Source organism: Cheilinus undulatus, linkage group 22, assembly GCF_018320785.1.
Source record: "Cheilinus undulatus linkage group 22, ASM1832078v1, whole genome shotgun sequence".
Taxonomy (NCBI): domain Eukaryota; kingdom Metazoa; phylum Chordata; class Actinopteri; order Labriformes; family Labridae; genus Cheilinus; species Cheilinus undulatus.
Window position 1 is genome coordinate 36,021,564 of NC_054886.1, and position 19,013 is coordinate 36,040,576.

At 38.6% G+C, this 19,013-nt stretch overlaps 1 protein-coding gene across 1 annotated transcript; it reads right to left on the reverse strand.

Moving 5' to 3' along the window:
* Positions 1-77: 77 nt before the first annotated feature.
* On the reverse strand, positions 78-15,269 carry LOC121504489 (serrate RNA effector molecule homolog). The gene is made up of 21 exons (XM_041779295.1): positions 15,135-15,269; positions 11,134-11,256; positions 10,004-10,114; positions 9,789-9,932; positions 9,597-9,657; positions 9,227-9,524; positions 7,985-8,193; positions 7,719-7,835; positions 7,517-7,649; positions 7,307-7,440; positions 7,168-7,229; positions 5,385-5,463; positions 5,134-5,298; positions 4,889-5,056; positions 4,659-4,812; positions 2,740-2,852; positions 2,584-2,664; positions 846-996; positions 663-764; positions 449-557; positions 78-365 (listed from the first exon to the last, which is right to left on the reverse strand). Exons 2-21 carry the CDS (start codon positions 11,250-11,252, stop codon positions 290-292), a joined length of 2,586 nt encoding a protein of 861 aa, XP_041635229.1. The 5' UTR covers positions 11,253-11,256; positions 15,135-15,269; the 3' UTR covers positions 78-289.
* Between the last annotated feature and the right edge of the window lie 3,744 nt (positions 15,270-19,013).

A 19,013-nucleotide genomic window follows, 5' to 3' on the forward strand; every position in this document is an offset into this window, starting at 1 on the left:
CCCTGAAGCTCTGCGGCGCCCCCCAGGGGAGGCCACCTCACACTTCTGCTGTAAATAATCCGTCACCACCACAGCGCTGGTCTTCAGTGTCTGTGTCTTTATTGGAAATTTGATTCAGATCATTTGTACTAATGACAGAAACGTTGGTCCTGCTGGCGGACACAAACACCTAACGCTAAAAAAACAACAAAAAAAGACAAAAACAAACATGGGGGCAATCAAAGGAATCATGGGACATGTAGGAATAAAAAAGGTCTAAAAAAACATCCTGTGGTTTCACGGTCTGGGTTTAAAAGAAGTCGAGGTCGTCGGGGGCGTCCAGGTCTCTGTACTCGATGATGGAGCGGGGGTCCCCTCGCACGCCCCTGCACAAAGAGAGGGAGAGAGAGTTACATCCAATCACTACACGTTTATAAATCATACTCCACCATGACTCCACTCTCTCTACCTGTTCCTCTGTTTCCCTGGAAACCCTCCTCCTCCCATGGGACCTCTGAAGTTGTCAAAGTTGCCCCGCCCCGCCCCGAACTGGTTGGGGAGGTAGGGCGGTCCTACGCCTGCAAAACACAAACAAAGGTTTGGAGGAGCTTCTCACTGAGTCCATGTTTGAGGGTCGGTCTGTCCTGTGGTCATGTTGGAGCTTTAATGTGTAAATGTTTTACCGGGGAAGCCAGGCATCGGCGGTCTGACTCCAGGTGGATATCCCAGAAGGCTTTGCTGCTGTGGCGACTGACCGGGAAATCCAGGCAGACTCTGAGGAGCAGCTGAAACAGAAAGACCAGGTCAGTTTTCACCGCTCTCCTACATTTCCCATGAGGCTTTTCAGCTGCAGACATGTCAGCCACCTTGTGCTGGTGGTGGGAGGGGCTTGTTCTCGGGTAGAGCGGGCCTCTTGGCGTCCAGCAGGTAGTTGTTGAAGAAGGTCACTTCCTGTCTGACGGCAGCCACCTTCTCGCCGTGTTTGTTCAGGATGTGTTTGCGGACGAACTCCGGGGCCTGGGGGAGCGATGGAGAGTGTTACCATGGCAACCACTTTGTAAAAACACACACGGACAGGTAGGTATGAAAGTTTTAACAAACTTTCCTACGGCGTGAAGCCTCATGATAAAAGAGAAACCATATCACTGGTTAACTAGAGCAGGGGTTCTCGACCCTGGGGTCGGGATCCCATTGGGGGTCGCGAGACACTGAGAGGGGGTCTCCAGATTCCTTAAAAACTAAGAACATTTTTGAATGAAACTGTTGCCACTTTACACCAACTTTGCCTAATTTTAGCCCGTTTTTATCACTTTTCACACCAATTTTATACATTTTAACCCGTTTTTATCACTTTTCACACCAATTTTATACATTTAAACCCTTTTTAATCACTTTTCACACCAATTTTATCCATTTTAACCCTTTTTTATCACTTTTCACACCAATTTTATACATTTAAACCCTTTTTAATCACTTTTCACACCAATTTTATCCATTTTAACCCATTTTCATCACTTTTCACACCAATTTTATACATTTTAACCCGTTTTTATCACTTTTCACACCAATTTTATACATTTTAACCCGTTTTTATCACTTTTCACACCAATTTTATACATTTTAACCAGTTTCTATCACTTTTCACACCATTTCATACATTTTAACAAATTTACTTCTTCGCACAATTTTAAAATTTATACCATTTTTAATCACTCTATCCAAACTACTTTATCAATTTTTAACCCATTTTTGTCACTTTTTAACACCAATTTTCTAACTTTTACCCATTTTTTATCACTTTTCACCCATTTTGTCAATTTTTACCCATTTTCACAACTTAAAACCCATTTTTGGTCGGTTTAAACCCTTTCCATCAATTTTTTCTGCATGGTTTTGTCACTTCTAAACCAAATCTTGCCACTCTCTGTCTATTGTTGGCTCTGTTGACACATTTTAGCCACCATTAACCACTATTTGCCACTTTCACAATTTCATAAGCCAATTTTTGACAGTATCTGACACCTTTATTTTGGGGGTCCCTGGTCTCTGGTATTTTGGGGGTCCCTGGTCTCTGACACCTTTATTTTGGGTCCCTGGTCTCTGACACCTTTATTTTGGGGGTCCCTGGTCTCTGGTACCTCTATTTTGGGGGTCCCTGGTCTCTGACACCTTTATTTTGGGGGTCCCTGGTCTCTGGCACCTTTATTTTGGGGGTCCCTGGTCTCTGACACCTTTATTTTGGGTCCCTGGTCTCTGACACCTTTATTTTGGGGGTCCCTGGTCTCTGGTACCTCCATTTTGGGGGTCCCTGGTCTCTGGCACCTTTATTTTGGGGGTCCCTGGTCTCTGACACCTTTATTTTGGGGGTCCCTGGTCTCTGGTATTTTGGGGGTCCCTGGTCTCTGGTATTTTGGGGGTCGCGGCCTGAAAAGGTTGAGAACCCCTGACCTAGAGAACTAGAACGACATCACACCAGCACCTGATTTCCCCCCTCAGGTATTCACCTGTCCAGCTGTCAGAGGTGGAGCAGCTGTTTCTGGGTTTGTTCCTCTCCTACAGTTAAACCCAGCATGCATCATTCCTGATCCTGATACCAGGACTCACCTTGAACTTCTTCCCGCTCAGAGGACAGAGCCACTTGTCTTTACTGAGCTCCTGAGTGTTGGCCGACAGGAACTTCTCCACCTGCAGAGAGAGGACGCAGGTTTAGATCCAGAGTTTAAATCAGAGCCACGATTAAAAGACCAGCGTCTCTCTCACCTCCTGCTCCGGCTCCTTCTTTCCCAGCCTGGCGGCGTCTTCGTCGCTCAGAGTCTCTGAGAGGGAGAGCAGCGGAGCCAGGCGCTCCTCACACATCCTCTGATGTTCGCTCACTGTCCAATCACAGCACAGCAGCACGTCAGTGTTAAGTCTGGTATTCAGAGCAGCTTACTACAAAAATAACTGCAGGCTTTTATACGACTATGTGAGCAAACAGCCTGACGTCATGACTGAGACTGTTTTTATTAAAAACAGCTCTTCATCAGCATCCATGTTTATTCATAAAGCCACACCGCCATCTGCTGGCCTGGCATGTACATGACATCACCTCTCCGCTCCATGTGTCCGCCCCTGTCATTAAACAGGGGGGTCAAACTCACTGACCTGAGGGCCTAACAGGGTCCACATTTACCCGTCAACCTCATTTTCACCACTAATACTTTACAGGGAAAAAGTTAGCAATGATGATGAAGGATTCTGGGATTTAAAAAGTCAAAATGTTTTTATAAAGGCGCAAAATATGAGAGAAAAAGTCAAACTTATGAGTTCAAAATGTCAAAACACAAAGTTAGATGTTAAAATAATGATTTTAAAAGGCAAATATATAAAAAAGAAAGTCACAATCATGTTATAAGGCAATAGTATGACCTAATATTGAAAATGGTGCACCTAAAAGATCAAAATATGAGACAAAACTAAAAAAATAAATAAATTCAAAACTTTAAATATGATAATAAAAGTCAAAATTATAAATTAAAAAGTTCAAAATATGAGACAAAAAGTGAAAATTATAAATTCAAAGTGTAAAATATGAGATTTAAAGTCAAAATATAAATTGAAAAGGTCAAAATATAAGATAAAAGTGCAAAGAATAAATTCAGAACTTTAAATATGATAATAAAAGTCAAAATTATAAGTTGAAGAGGTAAAAATTTGAGACAAAAAGTGAAATTGTAAATTGAAAGTTTAAAATATGAGACTAATAGTCAAAACTATAGCTTGAAAAGGTCAAAATATAAGACAAAAAGTGAAAATAATAAATGAAAAGGTCAAAATATGAGACAAAAAGTGAAAATAATAAATTGATAGTTTAAAATGTGAGATTTAAAGTCAAAAGGGAAAAATTTGAGACAAAAAGTGAAAATAAAATAGAGAAAGTTTAAAATATGATATTAAAAGTCAAAATATAAATTGAAAAGGTCAAAATATGAGACAAAAAGTGAAAATTATAAATGGAGAGTTTAAAATATGAGACAAAAAGTGAAAATTATAAATGGAAAGTTCAAAATATGAGACAAAAAGTGAAAATTATAAATGGAAAGTTCAAAATATGAGACAAAAAGTGAAAATTATAAATGGGGAGTTTAAAATATGAGACAAAAAGTGAAAATTATAAATGGAAAGTTTAAAATATGAGACAAAAAGTAAAAATAATAAATGAAAAGGTCAAAAAATGAGGCAAAAAGTGAAAATTATAAATGGAAAGTTTAAAATATGAGATTAATAGTCAAAATTATAGATGAAAAGGTCAAAATTTGAGACAAAAAGTGAAAATTATAAATGGAAAGTTTAAAATATGAGACAAAAAGTGAAAATTATAAATGAAAAGTTTCAAATATGAGATTATTAGTCAAAATTATAAACTGAAAAGATCAAAATATGAGATTAAAAAGTGAAAATAAAACATTTTAAATGGTGAAAATGTGAAATAAAAGTCTAATATGACTTAAGGACATGTGATATCATCAAGGTTAAGTTTAAATCTGCAGGCCTCATATTTTAGGGCCAGTTATAATAAGAATAGGATACTTGAGGGCCAGTTTTAACTGTACCACGGGCTGGATTTGGCCCCCGGGCCTTGAGTTTGACACCCCTGTTGTAAATGTCCCCCAGCTTTAAAAGAGAACCCGCCTCCGTACCTTCAGCTGCAGTGATCTTGCCCACAGGTAGGGGTCCTCGTACGTGGATCAGGCCGCAGCGATGAGGCATCTCGTCCTCGGCAGGGTACTCACAGAAGTTATAATAATCTACAGAGTGGACCAGACGCAGGTAGAGCAGCAGCCGGTCCAGGACCTGCACAGAAAACCACACACCTTAGTCAATTACCACACAGACAGGAACCAGCACACTCAAGCAGAGCTCCGCCCACCTCCAGCAGCTTATCGTCTGTCTCCACCGTCACCTCAGAGGAGGCGGGGTCTTTTCCGTCCGCCCCCTCGTCTGCGGTCCCCGAGGCTCCCGTCAGCTCCTCCTCCTCGGCGCTCACCTCCTCGATCAAGTAGTCCGTGATGTTCTTCAGGACCGGGTTGGTCTCCATCTGCAGGTCCAACACAGACGCATGGTCACTACCTTTATTTTCACCATGACTACAGCCATGACGGGAGCTCAGCGTACCTCTCCGGCCCACAGCGCCCCCTTCTGGTCCAGACTGTGGATGAGTCGGGCCGATAGTCTGATGTCGTTCCTGACCACCGGTTTGTGGTGAGTCAGACCGTTAACGGCCCGAACGCGCCGACACAGATCTCTGTTGACCACCGGGGCGAGCTCGCAGTCCCTGAGCTGTCAGAGAGACACCACAGGAGATTTATTTATTTCTTCATTTAAAAGAATGTCTCAGTTTGAATCTGAGGAACCGAGTTTGATACCCTGATGTTCTGCAGGTTCCAGCACGTCTCCTTTATGTTCACACTGCGGTCAAAGGTCACCCAGCAGCGCCTGAAGAACCTGAAACACCAACAGAATAAGTCTGAGCTGATATTTTCACACCATATTTATATCAATACAAAATAGACTAATATAACAGACAAGGTGGCCCATAAGGGAGAGGTTCCTGGGACCCAGCCAACTGTGGGTGACAAAAGTGGACAAGAGATGTCTGAAAGGTGGAAAAAGTGGTTGAAAGTGATGAAAAAACATGGCAAAGTTGGAAAAAAGTGGCAAGACAACGTCAAAAATGGGTAAGAATTGACATAAGGAACCAAAAAAATGGGTTACAAGTGGCCAAAAATGGGTTAAATGTTGTAAAAAGGTGGTAAAATGGGTTTAAAGGGGATTAAAAAAAAGGGGCAAAATTGGCAAAAAGTGGCCAAACAAGGCAAAGTCAACAAAAATTGGCAAAAAGGGTGGAAAAAAATGGGTTGAACGTGTCAATAAGATGGCAAAATAGGTTACAAGTGGCAGAAAAGTGTCCCGAAGGGTTAAAGTTGCTAAATGGGGGAAAAAGAGGTTAAAAGTGATGAAAAAAACATGGCAAAATTGGGAAAAAGTGGCAAGACAAAGTCAAAACTGGGTAAGAATTGACATAATGAACCAAACAATGGGTTACAAGTGAGCAAAAAGGGTTAAATGTTGTAAAAAGGTGGTAAAATGGGTTTAAAGGGGATTTAAATAATGGGCAAACAAGTGGCCAAACAAAGGCAAAGCGAGCGGAAATTGGCAGAATGGTGGAAAAAATGGGTTGAAAGTGTCAAAATAGTGTCAAAATAGCGGTAAAATCGGTTACAAGTGGCAGAAAAGTCACCCAAAGGGTTAAAGTTGCTAAATGGGGGAAAAAAGGGGTTAAAAGTGATGAAAAAAGTGGCAAAAAATGTCCAAATTACAGCAAAAGTAGGCAAAAACTGGCAAAAAAATGTTGCAAAAATGGGTCAAAAGTATTTAAAAAAGCTGCAACATTGCATATAAGCAGCAAAAATGGTTTAAGTTGTCAAAATCAGTGGCAGAATGGAGAAAAACGGTTAATTTGGTTAAAAGAAGCATGAATTAATCATTGCAACATGAATTTCAACTCAATAATAGCTAGCCAAATGAGCTAACTGTTAGCCAGGATGCTAGCAACAATGCTACTGACCCAACACTCAGACACTGACATCATCAATAAGTCCCACCTGGGGAGGGGCCACACTCTGACCCCCACACTCTGACTCCCACACGCTGACCCACACAACCTGACCCACACAACCTGACACACACAACCTGACACACACAACCTGACCCCCACACCCTGACCCCCAGACCCTGACCCACACAACCTGACCCCCACACCCTGACCCCCACACCCTGACCCACACAACCTGACCCACACAACCTGACACACACAACCTGACACACACAACCTGACACACACAACCTGACACCCACACTCTGACCCACACCCTGACCCCCAGACCCTGACCCACACAACCTGACACCCACACTCTGACCCACACACCCTGACCCCCACACCCTGACCCACACAACCTGACACACACAACCTGACACCCACACTCTGACCCACACCCTGACCCCCAGACCCTGACACACACAACCTGACACCCACACTCTGACCCACACCCTGACACCCACACTCTGACCCCCAAAGAAAACTAGTTTGCCTTGCCACACCAGTTGAGAAGCCCTGGTCTAAAGGGGCTGTACTGTAAAAGTTCTCACCTCCTCTCTGGCTGAGGGTCAGACAGCGCCACCCGCAGGAAGCCGGGGTACCTGCGACACAACTGAACAGACCCATGGCGTTAGAACAAACCCGTGTCAGAGTCCAGGTGTGTCAGAGTCCAGGTGTGTCTGCTCTTACCGCAGTGATCTCCTCCTTCGACACCTCCGGGGGGATGCTCCTGATGAACAACGACGTGGTCAGGTGGAGGGGGCGGGGCCTGGCTGGAGCCTCCTTCTCTCTCTCCTTCCCTTGCTCCTTTCTCTTCCGCCGCTCTGACGCACAAACACAAAAGCGTGACAACGTCTCCTCGCCGTTTCTCTCTGATGAAATGACGCTCGCTGTTCTTACCGTTCTCCCCGTCCTCCTCCTCTTCCTCCTTCTCTTCTTCGTCGTCCTTCTCTGCGTCAGAGTGGGAGGAGTCTGAGTCGGAGGCGCTGCCCTCGCCGCTGTCTGCCGACACGCTGCGTTTCCTTTTCCTGCCCTGAGAGGAAGTGGGCGTGGTTAACACCAGAATGTCAGCATTTAGACCAATGAAAGAGGAGAAACTCACTTTCTTTGTGGTCTTCTCCTCCTCTTCCTCCTCTTCTTCCTCCTCCTTCTTCTCCTCCTCCTCTCCTTCCTCCTCTTTCTCCTTGTCTCCGTTCTGCTTGGCTTCTTCTTCACGTTCCTGAGACGGAGAACATCAGAGGAGTTTGATCTCAGAGCTTCTGAACTCTTCGGGTGTCCAGCGTTGTCACTAGAACATTCTCTGGTTTCTACATTTATCATCCGTCTTAGAAACAAGAGGAGAAATCATGTTCATAAAATCGTCCTGACCTTCTCAGAGTCTTTCGTCTCTCCTGTTTCTTCACCCTTCGCCTCGTCCGTCTGACCCGCCGTCGACTCTGAGACTGCCGGTGCGCTCACGCTTCCTCCGCTGGACTCTCCCTGCTGACTCTTCACCTCCCCGCTGGGCGCCGCAGGGGCCGACGGAACCTCCAGGACCTGCAGGTCCAGGTCTGTCCCTCCCTCCATCTTTATCACCGCTGCAGAGAGGAGAGAGGTTGAGCCTCAAACACAACAAAGACTCAAAACACCAAGCTACAGGAAACAACAGTGAGCCAGACGGCTCCAACAGCTCAGACCAACAAGAAGAGAAGTCTGAAAAACTGCTGTGAGATACAGAGCACAGACGAGGAACCAAAATGCTCTAATGTTAAAGCCAGCAGAGTGAACGCAGCCTAAGATCATCCCATCATGCACCTCTAACCCCTCTATGCCACGTTTAGGGCTGTTATTTAAACTGTGGAGGACCACCAATGGTGAATCAGGAGCCTGATTGTCTGATCCCAGCACCGAACCACTAAACTCCTCTACAAGGAGCCAGGAGGCATGGGAAACCAGAGGTAGGGCAAGACTTCGACATGGGACTGAGCTTAAGGCAGTTTACTCAAGCAAAGAGGCAAACTGTTGAAAAATACCTTTGCAAGAGCCACAGTCTAAATGGTCAAAGTGGCAAAAAAGGGTTAGAGTGGCAATAAAAATAGATTAAAGGTGGCAAAAATGGTAAAAAAGCGTCAAGAAAATGGCAAAAAAAATTAGTGAAAGTGACTAAAACAGGGGAAAAAGCAGCAAAAAGGTAGAAAAATTAGGAAAAAGCAGCAAAGAGAGGCAAAAATGGAAGAAAAGTCAAATTTAGTGGCAAAAGACGGTCTAATGGGCAAAGAGTAGCAAAAAATGGAGTGGTGAAACTGGGCTTAAAGCAGCAAAAAGGGGCTAGAAGTGGCAAAAAATGGGGGGGGGTCACACTTCATGGCAAGAGGCAGCATAAATGGTCTGCTGGTTTTAATCAGGGAGGAGACTATCTCTGTTCAGGACCAGAGCCACCAGTCCTCTCTCTCTCTCTGTCTGCTGGTTTTAATCAGGGAGGAGACTATCTCTGTTCAGGACGCTCATATTTAACACCAGGAACCAAACCAGACAGAAGACGGTAGAAAACTCTGCCATGGCGTTCCTCAGCAGCGACACACTCAGGTCAACATGTGGCTAAACTAGCCGTGGTTCCTTCTCTCTCTGTACCTGCGTCCAGCAGTTTGATGATGGCGGGGGCGTGCTCCATGTCTAGCGACATGTTGTCCAGCCAGCTGTTGTCTAGCAGGAAGAGAAAGACCCCCAGGCGGGTCTTAAGTGCAGCCAGAGACTCCGCCTTCTTGGCGGCGATGTCGTCAGGGTGGTACTTGGAGCGGAACCACTCCTGGTCTTTGTGTTGGAGGAAGAAGTCCTGCAGCTGCTGCCGCCTGAAGTCCAGTTTGTACTGGTTGTAACGTTTGACGGACTCTGTCTCATCCACGCTGTCCTCCATGCTCAGCAGAAACTCCTGCAGACAGACGCAGAGGTCAGAGGTCGCCATAACATCACCTGTCGTCCTAAAGACGCACAGCAAGCTCACCTTAAAGCTCCTCATGACGGGGGGACCAGGAGGAGGGAGGTCTGGGTCCACCATCCCTAACCTGTCAAACATCGAGACAATCACACATCTGAGTTCAGAGCGCCGTTCAGCACGCACACACACAGAGACAATCACACGCCAGTCTGAGTTCAGAGCGCCGTTCAACACACACACACTCACTGATTGGCTCACCTGCCCTGCAGCGGGTGACCTCCGGGGTGCGGGTGGAGGTGGGGGAGGTCAGGGTGCCACCCCTGAGGCCCCGCTCCTGGAAACGGACCCCCGCCTCCTCCGTATGGCAGGTCATAGCGGAACGGCTCCCCCCGGTGGTCGTCCCTGGAACATTTGAAACGTTAGTATGAGAGGAGCGCCCTGATGAGACACACCGGTGGATAAAACAAACTCACCAGTCTCTCCTCATGCGTTTGTGCTGTGGGCTGATGTGTCGTGGGGGGGAAAATCTCTCTCTGCGGCCGCGGTCGTAGTCCCGCCTCCTCTCTCTGCCACGCTCCCAGTCCCTGAACAGACACCAAACAAAAGTCAAACGCAAGTGTCAAAGCAGACTGCTAAAATGGGTTCAAAGCAGCAACAAGGTTGAAAATAAGGGAAAAAAGGGGCAAAAGTGGATTTAAACCACAGTCAGTGGCTGAATTGGGCATAAAAGCTGCAAAGGGCTTAAAATTTCCTAAAATAAAGGAGAAATAAGAACTGGCGATAAAGGCAGAAACTTATCCAAATTCAAATGGTAAACAAGCAGCAAAAATGGGTTTAAAGAGGCAAAAGGGCTGCATGTATAGGACAAAATGGATTTAAAGTGGTCATAAAATCGGGGGAAAAATCACATTTAATGGCAAAAGGCAGTCTGAATGGGCGAAAAGCAGCAAAAAATGGCAAGGGAGGAGCAAAAAGCAGGATATAAGTGGCAAAAATGGGTGAGAGATGACAGAAACAATGAGTCAGAGGTGGAAAAATGGACACAAAGCTGCAAAGAGTGGCAAAAATAGGGAGGGAAATCACATTTCATGGCAAAAAGCAGCATTAATGGTTGAAAAGTGGCAAAAAGAAGAGGTGAAAATGGGCTCAAAGCTGCAAAAATTGATAAAAAGTGCAAGAATGGGTGAGAAGTGACAAAAAAGATGAGTTACAGGGGGCAAAAATGGGTGAAACGATGGAAAAAGGGGTTAAAAGTGGCATAAAATTGGTCAAAAAGGGGAAAAGTGTTTTAAAGAATGGGTTAAAATTGGTAGAAGATATTTTAAAAAACGGGTTAAAGAAGCAAAGAAGTTGGAAAATTTAAAGTAGCAAAAAAGAGTAAAAAAAAAAAAAGAATCAGCAGCAGAAACGGTGAAATGGGTTCCAGAGTGACATGAATGAATCACTGTTTCTGTAGGCAGCTCAGATCACACCACAGAGGGAGCTTTACCAGACCAGTGGGATCAGATCCCAGACCACTTCCTGTCCACACTGAGCTGATCCACAGACCACCACTCTGGATCAGAACATAAACAGAGAAATCCTGTTATAGGGGTCTTCAAACCTGTCGGGCCAGTCGTCCCTCCTCCTCTCCTCTCTCTCTCTCGACCGCTCCATGTCACTCCTCTCCCTCCTGAACTTGTCCCGCCTCCTCCTGTCGAATTCGTCATCGCTGTCTCCCATTGGACTAAAAACAAAGACGAGAAAAAACCTTTCAGCGTTAACCATCACCGGTGATGGACTGGATCACTGGTCAGGGACGGAGATTGAAACACGGGGCATAAAGATCTGGTTCTGGGTTTTCTAAGACCCAGGACTGAATAAGGCCGGATCCACTGAGCGGTCCACTCAGTGTGGTACAGCACGGTTTAAATTTATTTACATTTCAGTCATCAAAAGGTCAAACTATCTGACCCCTGTGACCCCGCTTTCCTGGCCCCGCCCATGCAGGCATCAAGCGTTCATATCCGCCCCAGAAAGGAGGAGCCAAACACACAACAGAGGGTTTAGATCAGGGGTGCTAAACCCAAGGCCCGGGGGCCAAATCTGGCCCGCAAGACCAGATCCTCTTCTTATTATAACGGCCCTTAAATATGAGGTGTGCAGATTTAATCCTGCATAAAAATGTCAACTTAACCTTGATATCAAATCTCCTTTAGTCATCAAAATGTGGAAAAATAAAGAGTTCAAATAATAACATACAAAGACAAATGTTTTCATTTCATATTTTCAATTTTAAATTGCATTATTTAGACTTTTATTTCATATTTTGACCTTTTCAACTTATATTTTGACTTTTTATCTCATATTTAGGCTTTGTCAGTTTACTATTTTCCTTTTTATTTCAAATTTTGACATTTTCAATTGATTATTTTGACCTTTTGATTTAATATTTCAAACGTTATCTCATATTTTGACCTATTAAATGCACCATTTTCAATTTTAAGTCATATTTTTGCCTTAAAAACAGGATTGTGACTATCTTTATCATATATTTGCCTTTTAAAAGCATCATTTTACCATCTGATCTTGTGTTTTGACCTTTTGAACAAAAAAGTTTGACTTTTTATCTCATATGTTGGCTTGTCAGTTTATCATTCTCCCTTTTATTTCAAATTTCAACATTTTCAATTGACTAGTTTGAATTTTTATCCTATATTTTTAACTTTTGAATTCAATATTTTGAACGTTATATCATATTTTCACCTATTGAATGCACCATCTTCAATTTTAAGTCATATTTTTGCCTTAAAAACATGATTGTGACTTTCTGTTTAATATATTTGCCTTCTAAAAGCATTATTCTAACATCTGATTTTGTGTTTTGACCTTTTAAAAAATTAAGTTTGACTTTTTATCTCAGATTTTGACCTGTTAACCCATCATTTTGACTTTTTAAGTATCTGTTTAAATCAGGGATGTGTGAACTCGATAGAGATCCACAGGGTGTCCCGGACCGTGGACTTAATATGTGGTCATAAATCCGGTCTCCTGACGTCACACAGACCTGGTTTAAGAGCATAAACCAGATCCTGAAGGCTCACTTTCTTTTATCAGAATGTAAAGCTTTATTTTAAGGCTTCACTGAAAGATTTGAGGATTATTCAAAATAATTTTAACCCACTTTTTATGGGAATGTTTGGATTTTAGAAAGGATTTTTTCCTACAAAATTCCAGCCTGATGTTTTAAACGATCAGACCCAAATAACCGGGAAACTGAAAATGTTTTCTAAATAAAAGCTCAGGTTAAATATCTGTATCTAAAATAAATCTGTAGATACCGCTAAAATCTAATATCGTCCCTAAAATAAACTATTTATTAGTGAGAAAGGCACTAAAATCAGATTATTTAACTGTAAATTAAAGCCACTGTTAAACTAAGTTGTCCTTTTTTAAATAAATCTACAGTTTTATCCTTGTGTTTGTGGATTTTTCATAAATAAATAAATCTACAGTTTTATCCTTGTGTTTGTGGATTTTCCATAAATAAATCTACAGTTTTATCCTTGTGTTTGTGGATTTTTCATAAATAAATAAATCTACAGTTTTATCCTTGTGTTTGTGGATTTTTCATAAATAAATAAATCTACAGTTTTATCCTTGTGTTTGTGGATTTTTCATGAATAAATAAATCTACAGTTTTATCCTTGTGTTTGTGGATTTTCCATAAATAAATAAATCTACAGTTTTATCCTTGTGTTTGTGGATTTTTCATAAATAAATAAATCTACAGTTTTATCCTTGTGTTTGTGGATTTTCATGAATAAATAAATCTACAGTTTTATCCTTGTGTTTGTGGATTTTCCATAAATAAATAAATCTACAGTTTTATCCTTGTGTTTGTGGATTTTTCATAAATAAATAAATCTACAGTTTTATCCTTGTGTTTGTGGATTTTTCATGAATAAATAAATCTACAGTTTTATCCTTGTGTTTGTGGATTTTTCATGAATAAATAAATCTACAGTTTTATCATTGTGTTTGTGGATTTTTCATGAATAAATAAATCTACAGTTTTATCCTTGTGTTTGTGGATTTTTCATGAATAAATAAATCTACAGTTTTATCCTTGTGTTTGTGGATTTTTCATGAATAAATAAATCTACAGTTTTATCCTTGTGTTTGTGGATTTTTCATAAATAAATAAATCTACAGTTTTATCCTTGTGTTTGTGGATTTTTCATAAATAAATAAATCTACAGTTTTATCCTTGTGTTTGTGGATTTTTCATAAATAAATAAATCTACAGTTTTATCCTTGTGTTGGTGGATTTTTCATAAATAAATAAATCTACAGTTTTATCCTTGTGTTTGTGGATTTTTCATAAATAAATAAATCTACAGTTTTATCCTTGTGTTTGTGGATTTTTCATAAATAAATAAATCTACAGTTTTATCCTTGTGTTTGTGGATTTTTCATAAATAAATAAATCTACAGTTTTATCATTGTGTTTGTGGATTTTTCATGAATAAATAAATCTACAGTTTTATCCTTGTGTTTGTGGATTTTTCATGAATAAATAAATCTACAGTTTTATCATTGTGTTTGTGGATTTTTCATGAATAAATAAATCTACAGTTTTATCCTTGTGTTTGTGGATTTTTCATAAATAAATAAATCTACAGTTTTATCCTTGTGTTTGTGGATTTTTCATAAATAAATAAATCTACAGTTTTATCATTGTGTTTGTGGATTTTTCATAAATAAATAAATCTACAGTTTTATCCTTGTGTTTGTGGATTTTTCATGAATAAATAAATCTACAGTTTTATCATTGTGTTTGTGGATTTTTCATGAATAAATAAATCTACAGTTTTATCCTTGTGTTTGTGGATTTTTCATGAATAAATAAATCTACAGTTTTATCCTTGTGTTTGTGGATTTTTCATAAATAAATAAATCTACAGTTTTATCCTTGTGTTTGTGGATTTTTCATAAATAAATAAATCTACAGTTTTATCCTTGTGTTTGTGGATTTTTCATAAATAAATAAATCTACAGTTTTATCCTTGTGTTTGTGGATTTTTCATGAATAAATAAATCTACAGTTTTATCCTTGTGTTTGTGGATTTTTCATAAATAAATAAATCTACAGTTTTATCCTTGTGTTTGTGGATTTTTCATGAATAAATAAATCTACAGTTTTATCCTTGTGTTTGTGGATTTTTCATGAATAAAGTCTAAATGAAGCTAAAGTTAAGCTAAAGAAAGCTGAAAACATCTGAGGTTAATAATTATCTGCTAACAGAGCCGTTAGCTTTAGCTTTTATAATATTATCCGGTAATAACGCTGTCTGACTTTAAAACTCAGAAATATTCACAAAAGTTTGTTTTTCCGGGAGAAAACAAACATTTAAGTTCAACTGAAGCTAATGCTAATGCTAATGCTAGCATTTATACACAACAGAGCTATCTGAAGCTAACAGCGGCTAACAGGCTAGTTAGCATCCAGAGCTAACCCCCCTGTACCTGTCTGCTCTAGAGAGTCAAATATCAGCATCAATCCCTGTCTGCCGTCCTGAACGTGAGGAATAAACAGTAAAGATGCGTTTTAAAGAGATTTACCTGAAGATACGCCGCTAATAAACACGCTAGCTCCTCTGCTAACGCTAAAGCTCCACCGTCCCGCCGACAGCCCGAGATCACCGGAAACAACGAGACCTCCGCTGGCTCCACTTCCGGTCAGAGTTTGTAGCGGAACAAGAGAGCGAGGCGAACCCTGGTGGTCAGGAGAGGGATGACAGCTTGGCTGGACCACCTTTGAATAAGGGGGATGCACAAATAAACAACAATCAAGCTTTTATAATTTAATACCCGTGAAAAATAAAAGTCCAAAAAAGTCAGGACGCTGTTTAAAATGTAAATAAAAACAACAATCAAGCTTTTATAATTTAATACACGTGAAAAATAAAAGTCCAAAAAAGTCAGGACGCTGTTTAAAATGTAAATAAAAACAACAATCAAGCTTTTATAATTTAATACCCGTGAAAAATAAAAGTCCAAAAAAGTCAGGACGCTGTTTAAAATGTAAATAAAAACAACAATCAAGCTTTTATAATTTAATACACGTGAAAAATAAAAGTCCAAAAAAGTCAGGACGCTGTTTAAAATGTAAATAAAAACAACAATCAAGCTTTTATAATTTAATACCCGTGAAAAATAAAAGTCCAAAAAAGTCAGGACGCTGTTTAAAAGGTAAATAAAAACAACAATCAAGCTTTTATAATTTAATACCCGTGAAAAATAAAAGTCCAAAAAAGTCAGGACGCTGTTTAAAAGGTAAATAAAAACAACAATCAAGCTTTTATAATTTAATGCAAGTGAAAAATAAAAGCCTAAAAAAGTCAGGACGCTGTTTAAAAGGTAAATAAAAACAACAATCAAGCTTTTATAATTTAATACCCGTGAAAAATAAAAGTCCAAAAAAGTCAGGACGCTGTTTAAAATGTAAATAAAAACAACAATCAAGCTTTTATAATTTAATACCCGTGAAAAATAAAAGTCCAAAAAAGTCAGGACGCTGTTTAAAATGTAAATAAAAACAACAATCAAGCTTTTATAATTTAATACACGTGAAAAATAAAAGTCCAAAAAAGTCAGGACGCTGTTTAAAAGGTAAATAAAAACAACAATCAAGCTTTTATAATTTAATACCCGTGAAAAATAAAAGCCCAAAAAAGTCAGGACGCTGTTTAAAATGTAAAGAAAAACAACAATCAAGCTTTTATAATTTAATACCCGTGAAAAATAAAAGTCCAAAAAAGTCAGGACGCTGTTTAAAAGGTAAATAAAAACAACAATCAAGCTTTTATAATTTAATGCAAATGAAAAATAAAAGTCCAAAAAAGTCAGGACGCTGTTTAAAAGGTAAATAAAAACAACAATCAAGCTTTTATAATTTAATGCAAGTGAAAAATAAAAGTCCAAAAAAGTCAGGACGCTGTTTAAAAGGTAAATAAAAACAACAATCAAGCTTTTATAATTTAATACCCATGAAAAATAAAAGCCCAAAAAAGTCAGGACGCTGTTTAAAATGTAAATAAAAACAACAATCAAGCTTTTATAATTTAATACCCGTGAAAAATAAAAGCCCAAAAAAGTCAGGACGCTGTTTAAAATGTAAATAAAAACAACAAGCTTTTATAATTTAATACCCGTGAAAAATAAAAGCCCAAAAAAGTCAGGACGCTGTTTAAAATGTAAATAAAAACAACAATCAAGCTTTTATAATTTAATACCCGTGAAAAATAAAAGCCCAAAAAAGTCAGGACGCTGTTTAAAATGTAAAGAAAAACAACAATCAAGCTTTTATAATTTAATACCCGTGAAAAATAAAAGCCCAAAAAAGTCAGGACGCTGTTTAAAATGTAAATAAAAACAACAATCAAGCTTTTATAATTTAATACCCGTGAAAAATAAAAGCCCAAAAAAGTCAGGACGCTGTTTAAAATGTAAATAAAAACAACAATCAAGCTTTTATAATTTAATACCCGTGAAAAATAAAAGCCCAAAAAGTCAGGACGCTGTTTAAAATGGTAAATAAAAACAACAATCAAGCTTTTATAATTTAATACACGTGAAAAATAAAAGTCCAAAAAAGTCAGGACGCTGTTTAAAATGTAAATAAAAACAACAATCAAGCTTTTATAATTTAATACCCGTGAAAAATAAAAGTCCAAAAAAGTCAGGACGCTGTTTAAAAGGTAAATAAAAACAACAATCAAGCTTTTATAATTTAATACCCGTGAAAAATAAAAGCCCAAAAAAGTCAGGACGCTGTTTAAAAGGTAAATAAAAACAACAATCAAGCTTTTATAATTTAATGCAAGTGAAAAATAAAAGCCCAAAAAAGTCAGGACGCTGTTTAAAATGTAAATAAAAACAACAATCAAGCTTTTATAATTTAATACCCGTGAAAAATAAAAGCCCAAAAAAGTCAGGACGCTGTTTAAAATGTAAATAAAAACAACAATCAAGCTTTTATAATTTAATGCAAGTGAAAAATAAAAGTCCAAAAAAGTCAGGACGCTGTTTAAAATGTAAATAAAAACAACAATCAAGCTTTTATAATTTAATGCAAGTGAAAAATAAAAGTCCAAAAAAGTCAGGACGCTGTTTAAAATGTAAATAAAAACAACAATCAAGCTTTTATAATTTAATACCCGTGAAAAATAAAAGCCCAAAAAAGTCAGGACGCTGTTTAAAATGTAAAGAAAAACAACAATCAAGCTTTTATAATTTAATACCCGTGAAAAATAAAAGCCCAAAAAAGTCAGGACGCTGTTTAAAAGGTAAATAAAAACAACAATCAAGCTTTTATAATTTAATGCAAGTGAAAAATAAAAGTCCAAAAAAGTCAGGACGCTGTTTAAAAGGTAAATAAAAACAACAATCAAGCTTTTATAATTTAATGCAAGTGAAAAATAAAAGTCCAAAAAAGTCAGGACGCTGTTTAAAAGGTAAATAAAAACAACAATCAAGCTTTTATAATTTAATACCCATGAAAAATAAAAGCCCAAAAAAGTCAGGACGCTGTTTAAAATGTAAATAAAAACAACAATCAAGCTTTTATAATTTAATACACGTGAAAAATAAAAGCCCAAAAAAGTCAGGACGCTGTTTAAAATGTAAATAAAAACAACAATCAAGCTTTTATAATTTAATACCCGTGAAAAATAAAAGCCCAAAAAAGTCAGGACGCTGTTTAAAATGTAAATAAAAACAACAATCAAGCTTTTATAATTTAATGCAAGTGAAAAATAAAAGCCCAAAAAAGTCAGGACGCTGTTTAAAATGTAAAGAAAAACAACAATCAAGCTTTTATAATTTAATACCCGTGAAAAATAAAAGTCCAAAAAAGTCAGGACGCTGTTTAAAATGTAAATAAAAACAACAATCAAGCTTTTATAATTTAATACCCGTGAAAAATAAAAGTCCAAAAAAGTCAGGACGCTGTTTAAAATGTAAATAAAAACAACAATCAAGCTTTTATAATTTAATACCCGTGAAAAATAAAAGTCCAAAAAAGTCAGGACGCTGTTTAAAATGTAAATAAAAACAACAATCAAGCTTTTATAATTTAATACACGTGAAAAATAAAAGTCCAAAAAAGTCAGGACGCTGTTTAAAAGGTAAATAAAAACAACAATCAAGCTTTTATAATTTAATACCCGTGAAAAATAAAAGCCCAAAAAAGTCAGGACGCTGTTTAAAAGGTAAATAAAAACAACAATCAAGCTTTTATAATTTAATACCCGTGAAAAATAAAAGTCCAAAAAAGTCAGGACGCTGTTTAAAAGGTAAATAAAAACAACAATCAAGCTTTTATAATTTAATACCCGTGAAAAATAAAAGTCCAAAAAAGTCAGGACGCTGTTTAAAAGGTAAATAAAAACAACAATCAAGCTTTTATAATTTAATGCAAGTGAAAAATAAAAGTCCAAA